Raw genomic sequence first — 11,729 nt, 5'->3', positions numbered from 1 at the left:
TGAGAGAAACTGAGAGGGATTATGTTACATGGGTTTGCATAATTCCTGTCCTTTTGCTGCACGGAACTCGTTTACTTTTTGTATTTTTATTCGAAGGTGTTTATTTGCTCTTGTATAACTTAAAAACGGATCCAATTTCTGTGTCGGTTTTTTAAGATGTAGGTCCTCTGTTATGGGTCACTAAAAAACATAGTGCTCTGGATCGCTCCATTCTCCACATACACATGTGTCACTTTCAGAAATATTTCTTTCATAGAAATAGGTGGGGAAGGGGCCATGTCCGGTAATATACCAGTTTATGTAAGTGTTAATGCTATTGTTGTTCTCTTTGATACTTGGGATAAATCTAAAGTCCCTTCTGCCTTGTTGAGCGTTTTGCCACCAGTTTGTCCATCTTTTAATCATTACCTCATTTAGTGATGTTTTAATTTGGGATTTAGGAAATGTGAGGGTAGTTGGAATAGAGTTTTGATTGCTTGCTGCTTCTTTAGCATATTTGTCGGCTTCCACAAGGTCCCTGCATGTGCTTTCAGCCAAATCACTTTGTGTAGCAGATATTAATTTAGAAACACCATATTTATCGTAAGGAAAATTATACGAGGCCTGCTTCAGAGTCGGCACGTCAGATAGTTCATTCATTTACGCTGCGGGCGGAGAAACGGAAAACGTCGTGTACTCTCAAACTTTTCAACAAAAGGTGCGAAAAAAAAAGTTTGTTTTATATCTAAATAAAATCTACAGTTTTATTCACACTTAGTAAAGTTTCGCACAATTCACCTTGAACCAAAATAAGAGGAAAATTAATTAGATTTTCAAAAAAAAAAAAAAAAAAAAAAAAAAAAAAAAAAAAAAACTACACTAAATGAATCTTAAATGTTCTTTACTCTAAATGAAGCCTCACTCTGCTGAAATCAAAAGCAGCGTCGGGTACTTCAGCTTGTGTTTCGAATACCAAAATAACATTTAAAATTAATATCATTTATTTCTTTAGTTTTAACTGAGAATGAGTTATATTAGTTATTAATTATGGGTGAATTTTATTTGGAATGAACCTGAATTTCGAAATGTGAAAAGAAGAATCAAATAAGTTTAATAAAAAAAAGAGAGATAATAAATATATACCAAACTGAATTAACACTGAGGTGCTAAAATTTTGAGAGCTAATTTTTTAAAAACTACTCGTGTGACCTTTTACAAAACTGGGTAGTTTTGCTTAATTAGCGTCGTAGGATTGAAATACCGAAAAAAAATTGGCATGTCATTTCAAAAAAGTCCGGTTTTGTGTCAAAATACCTATATTAGAGCAATGCTTTATATAAATTTAATAAATGTCCTTTAATACATGTTGCGCTTTCGAGTCATGAAAAAGGCAAGTTGAATTTCGTCAATCAACCCACTAGAACGGGGGAAATAGAACTGTCCTTGTTTTTTTTCGGGGGGGGGGCGGCGCAGTGTACTATTGCATGTTAAAATCCTGAGTGAATTAAAATAATTACTAAATTATTAACATCAACTACTACATTTATTAATTTTATATATGAGCAGTACTGATGCTTTGTAGGATGGGAAAACATGAGTTACTTTTCAAGTTTACTATAAAGCTAAGAAAAAAAAAACAATTCAGTTCCGTATGTAACAAGTGCTTGAATCGATAATTCTTTTTTCTTTGACCTCCTCTTTAATGTAAAAGAGCCTTCGATAATGAAGTACGTATGCCTTTTTTGAAGACAATCTCTTGCAACAGTCTTGTTGTAATAATTAAAATATTACACACATGTTTACATGAGAGAAAACTCGCGGCACATATTAAAAATTAACACTTTAATGCGCAAATAATAAAGTCATGTATTGAAAATTTACCCAGGCAAACGAAAATAGTCATGTATTGAAAATTATCTCAGTAAAGTTAAAATAAAGTCATGTAGTGAGAATTAACTCAGTGAAGCGAAAATAATGAAGTCATGAATCAAAATATATGATTTGGTATTGATATCATATAGTCGGTCAAAGCTGTCTGATTGTCCTAAAAAACGAGTGAGTTTTATTCATAATCTAGGTCAATTTCATGTTACTTTACAGCCTAATTTAAAACTTTATATGGCGTATTTCTACTCTCGTTAAGCGTTTTAACTCAAAACTCCGAAAAAGCAGCTTTACTAATCTCCAACAGAGACAATCATTAATACACGAAAACTACTGTTACCGTTTCGGCGACACTACCTGTATATTGTGCCCATGCTCAGTGTTTCTTTAAATTATTTTTCTCGTTAAACGCAGATTTCAAGTTTTGTTTTAGTCAGAAACCATTAATATTAAATAAATTAGCTTTCATTTTTCCTACCTTATATTACCATATGAAAGATTCGAGATGCTTGAGATCCGAAAGTTTCGAGAGCCATTTCAGATTCAGATTATCGAAAATTTGGATTTCCCTTATTTCTGTTAAAACAATTTTGTAAATCATGAACTGTAAGTAAACGTTTATGAGTAGAAATGGCGTATTACAAGACTATTCGTACTTCATTTCGCTTCTGAATGAAGTAATGAAGCACTAATCCAGTGGAATAGGGAACTACGAAGAGTGTTATAATAACCATGTTTGGAAAGAATCTTGTATCTCTTATCTAACAAAAGAAAGACTTGCTAGCTTCCACACCTATATTATCTTAAGGAAGAGACGATTTCACGTTTCGATACCTGAAAAACCGATAACCGATGTTTTTTTCTCGGCTGAAATGTATCCATAAGACTGATCAAAGGTTTTCTTTGGTATCCGACAGGTGTGGAGCGTCATCACGAGGTCCTTTTTTCCTAACCACAGATAATACACTTGAAGGGGCGTAAGGTGGCTTCTTACATTTGTTGTTGGTTCTGAGACCGCTGAAGACTATTCTGCGGTAATTATGGAAAAAAAGAGGATATCCGCTTTGCTGTTCGTGCTCTGTGGATTTGTGGTGCATATAGGGGTGCTTGGAACTACAGGACAGGATATTTCTCCTGATAATTCTTTGGTAGGATACAATGACATTCACTACGAGTATATCCCGGAATTGTTTAAACCTGAGGATGAAGACGGTATGTGTATTCCTGATCATGTTTTTTATCTTCATAAAATAGAAAGAAATCAAGTGGAAAACTAATTTAAAAATTACTCCCCTTTTCCCACGCACTTTAACATGAAAAAAGATACGAAAAATTTCAGATTTTACCTTTATCCACAAGGATTAGTTAATGTTTTTCACTCTCTCCCTGAGCTGTTTTGCAGTCTACTAATCTGTTTTGCACTCATCGTTATAATACTTTTCTCCCGTTTTTTTATCTTTAATACTAAGCATCGTTTCTTTCGCATTTATACCATATACAATTTAAAAGCAGAATAGCAGTATATGTTTACAATTCAAAATCAAATGTTAAGTGTTGGCATACATTTTTCTATTTTTTCAATCTTTTCTCATTTTATCCTATCAGTATTCAGTTTTCTTAGTAAGATGGCTTAACCATCTTACTAAGAAATTAACAATAGAAAGCTATTATTAACTCTTTATTTGTTAACTTTATTTATTAAATATGTTCTTTGCCCTTACGCCTTATTCCGTCCATTGTTGCCAATGTTCATTTTCAAATTTCTGAGTTTTTCAATCAAAAATTCGTTAAAGTTTTACGAAGTGTGAAACAAACAATAAAACAATATTTAACGTCATTCTATGAAAATATTAAATATTTTTAGGTACATCATGAATTAAATGCCTTTTATTATTATAATCAATCCGATTCGAAAGTAGGAAAAGAATATTCTTAAAAACTGAATCTATTGCTTTGAAATAGCCTAGTTTGTTGATCCACAACAGCAGGTTCAATTTGAAAGATAACTATCTTACATTTTGCTGAACGGCAACAGACTCGAATGAAAAGTGAAACGACGCGATTATAGTGAGTCAACGCAAAATCATGTTTCGAGACTATAACCCTTTCGGACTAAAAATAACAATTTAAATTTTTAGCGAATTTAGGAACGTGAATAACAACAAAAACAACACTTTAATGCTTGTGAAACATAAGGTTTTGTTAAGAAATTTCAAGAAAGTCTAACAAGTTCACAAAAGCAAGGAAAGTTATTTTAAGAAATTATTTTAATTAATTATATTAATTAGTGGCTGAAGTAAATCTGTCGAATATTTTAAACTTACTCATTAGCGGAAATGGAATTTTGGAATAAGTTAATAATGCAGTGAAATATTCTAAATCAATCTGAGGAAGCTATCAGATTTTCCCAATAATAAAGTAATTATTTCTCCCAATAATAAAGTAATTATGTGTTTCCTTCTCCTTCTGCAATAAAAAGAAATTTAAAGCATTTAAATGTATTTCCTTTAAAAGAAAAGAAAGGTGAATTGTAATTAAATAAGGAAATTAGCAGTTATTTGCTTCATTATTATATATTTCATATTTAACATGCATTTTTCTGGATTATCTATATGAATTCCGCAGTTAATTTTGACTCATTCTCCAATAAAATGTGGAATACTCTGTATTCATAATTCTCCATCGATTATCATTTTTCTTGAAGGTGTGGAATCAAATGAATTTTATCTTACTAATTTACAGTTCAAAATTCGCAGTCTTCTTTTGCAAGTCTTACTAATGCATAAGCCTTATGGAAGACTGCGACATGTAATTGTAGACAAAATTGAATTGAAGTAAACTTCATATAACTAAACTTTTTACCACACTACTCAGTTTATATAAACTCAAGAAAATCATTGGCCTTTTTAGAACAAAAATTTAAAATAGGAGAAAAACAAATACAGTACCTACCGCTTAAAATCGCTTCTCTTCCACACATATTTGAGTTTATGAAGCCACTGAGTTGAACGAATGGAGATTTGTATATTGCAAATCATGATATCAGTCTTTAAATTTTATGCAATTTATTAAAGTGAGGAACCTTTGAAGCAAAATAATAATTAATTCAATAATTAATGTTAAATAATAATTAAAATTTAATGCTAAAATTAAACTATTTACACAGTTTTGAAATTCAGCTTTCAGTTTGTAAGGATTATGTTAATTTTATTAACAGTTAAATTTTAAGTTCCTTTCCTGTCAAATTCTTAACTTCAACTTACTACTTACAGCCAGAACGGAGTTTTGGAATCTTGCTGAATATTTAATGAGGAGGAGCGGTATTTAAACCACGAAGTTATTTACTGAGTCAGAGAGAATCAGAGTTTCTGATTTACGGGCGTCTGCCTTTTTGGCCACTCTCTCTCTCAAAGCTGTTATTACGCTCGGCCGTACTCAGGCCCTTGCTAAACTTCGTAGTCAAATAGGTTAAGGGGCCAACTCGATTTGAACCTTGATAGCTTCGGCTATACTTCTTTAGTTAATCTTAGTTTTAATTTAATTCTTAGTCTTTTAAGTTCAAGTCAAAGTGCGGGCTTTGCTTGTACACTCCCAGGCGGAGTTTTGTTAAATCTTATTGGAATAATAAAGGGTTAGTTACCCTTCTATCTTGTTGTTTCTTGTCACCGAACTTAAGCGATTATTCGCTTATCAGTTCTTAGATTCTTCACTTCCCACATTAACTTAGAATTACGAAGTGAGGAACTCTACAAATTTTTTATAAAAATATTTTTATAATTAAGTTCTTGACACAATTTTACCTCTTAAGACAACCATTTTATATGTGTTTGTTTCATATTGTTCAACAACAGTTTTTCAGTTGTAACTTTGTATTTTGTAAAACTGCCGATTTTTCTCCCATTTTCGTTATCAGCACCTTTCGGTTTAAGAATGTTTCTCAAAATTTACAGAGATTTCCTACATTCGATTGATGTAGGAATATCACTACATTTTTTTGTATCACTTTCGCTGTCAGTCTGTTTCAATTCATTTAATACTTTCAGTTTTTACATACACAGCTTCGGTATTATTGCGAATTGATACATATTATAAAAATTATTCCTAACTTCCATCATTTATATCTCAAACATTAGCAAGTCCTCTAAGACTTCTGCATTAAAGCCACATTTTCGAAAACAGTTTTAATAGAATTTAAAAGATTAACTCCTACACTGTACTTTGATTTCGAAGTGCATTTTAAGAAAATTTAATTCTGTTCATCATTTTCTCAACATCTTTTCCGTAGTTCTATTTGGAAAACTTTATAAACTTTATAATTTTTTAAAATACCCTAGTATAAATGCTGAATGTTAGAAATTGCATTTGCAATAAGAGACACTAATGTTTTTTAGAAAGATAAAATAAAGGTCTGTGTGCTGTGAAATTATCTAATCAGTAAAATTATTTTTCCATTTCAAAGAAAATAAGTAAAAATACTAATTGTCACCAATAAGTTCTCGTTGCTGTCATAAGTTAGAGGGAATTTCTTAACTCCTTTCCAACATCGAGCCTTTCTGCTTTCGTCAGCAATCTGTGCAATCTTCTTAATTGTTGCAAGTTAATAACACAGAAACTTATTCTTTCTTATCTGGAGGAATAGTGAACCATATGAATAATGTATGTTATCTTTGGGTTATCAATAACCATTTGTCCTTATATATAGGCTTGTCATATTAAGCACGTCAGAGAAAACGGCTGGGCTATTGCCAACCAACAGTGTTCGCTTCTCGAAAGCTATTCTGGACTATCTCTCAAAAAAAGAAGGGTATGTCTATCCGTTATAAGCACAATTATATGTAACCCACTTCCAGTTTAAGCCACACTCTCAAATCCGCAATTTCTAAAACTTCAGTTATCACATAATGAAATTCTGTGAAGAATTGTAATTGATTACATGACTAGAAACAAACTAATTCATGGATCACGATGACTTCAAATCCGACTCTATAGTGAACCACATTCAAAACATAACGATCTTTCCTTCCACCATGGACTACAGCTGTGAGGCTGCATATCTTTCAGAAGCCTTTTACTTCCAAATTAATCCAGAAAATAATTTGGTCAGACTATTTGCTATCCACAGCTTAGAGACTGAGGTTTTGCAACCGAACTTGAACTGCTGACTTTTACTTGCTTTCTTGCGTGGCAAGGCTTTTGTCATTCATGACTTTCCGTCTAATTCGTATAGTTGCAGTACAGGACAGAATGTTCTCTTCCTTCCTTAACCTAACTTTCTTGACAGTTCTTAGAACTCCAGCTACTAGCGCGTCAAAATTAATAATTACAAAATTAATAAATACATTTACTAAGAGTATACAATACTAAAGTAAGGTTAAATTGTTAATTTCATAGAGAAAAGAAATAAAATAAAAACATCTCTATAAAATCAGTGCACCAACGATTAATTAATTGGATTAAAGTATTACTTAAATTGAATATAGAATTTAAAACATGATACCAATGTTTAAAAGAATTAAAATATTACTTAAATTCACATACTTTAATATAAGTTTTATAGGATATAATTATTTAACATTAAAACATATGTGGCAATAAATATCTCAGCAATTTTTGAAAACAGTGTATTAACTTTTTAATACAAATTGAAGTATACAGTTATAAAGATAAAAGAAAAATATATACTTACATTTTTTTAGTGTTTTACCTGTCGTATGTTCATAAGTACCTCAAACAAATTCGGAATTATAATTTAGATATCAATGAAAAAAATTTGTCGGTAGACAAGGAGGAATGCCTATACATTTTTTACTCTTACAGCGGTTATTTCTTCCAACCGTGACCACAATACCATATACGGCCGTCCTCAGAATCGGCTCTTTTAACGATCTTCATCTGTGATCCACATCTCTCGCACTTCATTGAAGAAGCAATTAGCGAGGTTTCCTCCAAAAATTTTTAATAACTTTCCTCTGACCCTTGTAACAATTTATAAATAAATCTTTGATTAGGAAAGCCAGTTTGGCCAAAATAAGGTCTCAAAGGACAATTTTTTTTTATATTCCGATACTAAGAATTCTTGGTAAATACCAATAACAACATTCATCTTCGAAACGGACATATCCATTCGCTTTGAAATCTGTGGAATTTGAAGAGACGATGATAAAGATTTAAAATGGCACGGTAATGCACAAATATTCAATCAGGGAGCTGATTACATCACTCCTAGAAATAAAATTATTTCAATAATCATTCATAAGGAAATTGCCAAACAACTGCCAAAATCCGTGCAACCGTCTACCAATGTAGCATCAAATCTTTGATTAGGAAAACCAGGTTGGCCAAAATAAGGTCTCAAATGAGAATATTTTTGGAACAGCTTCAGTATAGCCCATCTTTAAAGTTTGGCGAATTTGTTTTGGCGCCAAAGCACATGAAATACGTTGTTTTGAAAAATGTTTGCAATTCAGATTTTCGCCGAAACTCCGTGTTTCAAAAATGGCGGCCATCTTGATTTCATCAAAAATCGTGGATAATAGAAATAAATTTACGACTATTATACACGATTTTAAAAGAAAGAAATATTAATGAATTATTAATAAATATGATTAAGGTTAAAAGGATGTAATTTTAAAAACAATACCGGAAAATCTCACCTTTGCTTGGCTTTCTCAAATGTAAGATACCTTTGTATGGTATCTTACATCTTTAACAATAAGTTTTATAATTCAATAATCCACAATCCATCAATAATCCTCGAAAACGTTCATACTCTCTTGTTAATTCATACATAAAATATCTCTTTGGAATGCCTGGCTTTCCCAAACTTTTACGCTTCTTTGAGAACTCCCACCTTAAATTTTCCTTTAGAATCTCTCGATACTTAATTACAACATCACTAAGAACAGGTATAGAGCAAAATGCAATAATCTGATTTCGAAAACAGTATTCTCCACAATATCTGAGCGTTAAACATTCGCCGAAAATAGTGTTACGAATTTTGTGTAGATAGTTAATTTTAGTACAGTTCTAGTTAGTTGTATTTCCCCGTGCAATGCAGCGCGAGATAAATTTTAAGAGAAACTATGCCGGAAAAGTAAGAAAACATTGGGACATGCGTTTAACTATAAGTAAATGGATATCTCGGTAATTTGTATTGAAATTGAATAAATGTAACTGACTACTATATTACCTGTAACCGTAATTCCATCCTCTTTACGGTATCCGGACATAATCCCGACAGCCGAAATACCGACAAACCAGAATCCCGACAGACGGAATCCCGACAAGCCAAAATCCCGACAGGGTCGAAATCCCGACAAGCCAAAATCCTGACAGGGTCGAATATCCCGACAGGGTCAAAATACCGACACGGGCGAAATCCCAATAAGGCCTAATGACCCCTTAACATACTTCCACAGCTGCAACTAGTATATGCTTTGATGACTAGCAAATCTTAAGAAAATTACAAAAGATTATTCCAAGATTTAATTGATTTCGCTGAAGAAAATAATATTGAACTGAAGCCATCTAGAATCATTAGTGATCTAGAAAAGGCAGCTATAAATGCTCCGCGCACTCAAAATGCTGTCGAGGATTGGCACAGAAGATGGGAGACCTTAATTGGACGGCCCATGTTGGCGTTTATAACATCATAGAAGGATTTCAAAAAGAACAGGAGCATGTGGAATACCAAGATGAATGCATTCTTCGCGGAGAACAACAACCAAAACGTAGGAAGGTAGATGATGACAGAGAAAGGAGAATTATGACTGTTGCGGACGATCGTGATAATCGACCTGTGATGGATCTTCGTGCTATTGCTCACAATGTGTTACTGTAAATATGTCGTTTGCATGTGTAAGTGATGTTTTCTTTTTCTTAATAAAAAGAATTTTATAAATCTTCATTTCAAATTTTAACGCTCATTTCAATTTGTTAAAAATTATTTAAGTAATGACATAATTTTTATGATTTTTTGATTTAAACTTTTAATTAGTAATATGTAATAGTTAGTTAAAAATTTGTATTTTATTAAGCTAAATTGAGTGTTTGTATTTAGATATTAACTTGTCGGGATTTTGGACAGTCGGGATTTCGACCCTGTCGGGATTCTGGACACTCGGGATTCTGGCTTGTCGGGATTTTGACCGTGTCGAGACTTTGGGTTGTCGGGATTTCGGCACAGCCGGGGTTTTGGATAGTCGAGATTCTGGCTTGTCGGGATTATGACCCAGACCCCCTCTTTACATTGCTCCTTGTTTACATTGCGTTTGGTGAATAGTATGGGTTACCACATCATATCATTTATCGCCGCTCTTGGAGATAATTTTTGGTTAAAATTCTGAGTGGGCTACACTGAAGCTGTGCCTTTTTTTAATTCCGATACTAATAATTCTTGGTAATTACTAATAACAACATTCATCTTCGAAACGGACATATCCATTCGCCTTGAAATCTGAGGAATTCGAACAGACGAATAATAAAATTTTAATAAATTATCGCATAATTATAATGATAACATAGCATTAGATACTGTGAAAATAAATAATGCCAGAAAAAAAAGAAATTAAAATATTAAATACATATCCAAACCTATTTGGAGGATTACATTGTGTACAATGGTGGTTATTTTCTACATAAATTTAATTGGTTTATTATTTCGAATTATTAAATTGCTGTTTTTATTTCTATGGACGGATTCTTCTTCTTCATCAATGGCCAGACAGCCCAGGACGGTTATTCTACGCTACGAGAGTCGACAGCAAGTTGTGGGCCGCCATATGTCGCTGCTAGTAAAAAACAGGTCTGTCCGACATCCTATATTCTCTGAGTACGGAAGTTGTCGAAAGCGCGCGAAAAAGTGTTGCCGCGTCGTCAATCAGGGTTGTGCAGTTGACGCATTAAGTAGACAATGGCTTTGTATGTGATTTCGCTGCTGATTTTTTCATATTTAAACGAAGAATACGGTCGTAGATCTCTGACTCGGTGGTGAATTTATAAAAAATATATTGATGCTTTTGCTCTGCCAAAAGATGTTTTCATTGCGTATTTCAGATTGCCAAAATTTATAGTTATTTTAATTTGCGATGAACTGAGAGAGTATTTGGAGCCACATTCAGAAAACAAGAACGCAATTTCTACTGAAAGAAAAGTTATACTATTCCAGAAATTATAGATATAAATTGTAATTGTATGCTTTAAAAATGTAGAAGATAATAAGTTTATCAAGCACATAAACTTTCTTTATTTAACACAAATATAGACATCCGATAAGCTTCTACTCGATTTATGTACAGCAAGAATTACGTTTACTTTAAAATCTAACAGTTGAATACCTTACCAATAATACTGTGAACACAAAAAGGAATGTCGTTCATTATTACGCGAAATTCACACTACTGTAAAATAAAAATTAAAAAAAAAATATATATATAAAACTATAAAATAGCTTTATAATATCTTTTTCAGTAGCTGTACTACTACTAATGTGATACTTTCAAAAATAAGTTTTAGCTCAGAGGAGCTATTAATTTCGTTTTGCCATTTTGTGGCGTTTCACTTTTCAAATCGTTGCCACCAAGTATTATCGCACTCTATTATATTTAAAGAAATTAAATAATGAGGAATCTGCAGAATGTATGAATGTTTCTCGCACAGTGATAAAACAACGCTACCTAGAGCCATGAAATTCTGAATAACGTAATCCTCCATCCTAATATAGGCATCTGGAGGCTCAAATTTGGAACTGAGAATTTGATTTATCTATTTCATATTTTGTAAAGCATTTATGAGTTTTTGATTAAGAAACCCAACGATTTCAAAGCGAGCAATGGCAACATTGTACAGAAAAAAACATTTTCATCTCT

At 32.4% G+C, this 11,729-nt stretch overlaps 1 protein-coding gene across 1 annotated transcript in view; it reads left to right on the top strand.

Moving 5' to 3' along the window:
- The first annotated feature begins 2,757 nt into the window (after nucleotides 1-2,757).
- LOC118204283 (uncharacterized) overlaps nucleotides 2,758-11,729 on the top strand; it is a 98,554-nt gene continuing 89,582 nt past the window's right edge. The window contains exon 1 of the mRNA XM_085826352.1: nucleotides 2,758-3,075. Within this exon, the coding sequence (XP_085682478.1) occupies nucleotides 2,904-3,075 (172 nt within the window). The 5' untranslated portion in view covers nucleotides 2,758-2,903. The remainder of the gene's footprint in view (nucleotides 3,076-11,729) is intronic.

Source organism: Stegodyphus dumicola, chromosome 11, assembly GCF_044657685.1.
Source record: "Stegodyphus dumicola isolate Sdum_Otavi_A_Nest chromosome 11, ASM4465768v1".
Taxonomy (NCBI): domain Eukaryota; kingdom Metazoa; phylum Arthropoda; class Arachnida; order Araneae; family Eresidae; genus Stegodyphus; species Stegodyphus dumicola.
This window is presented reverse-complemented; position numbering and strand designations above follow the sequence as displayed.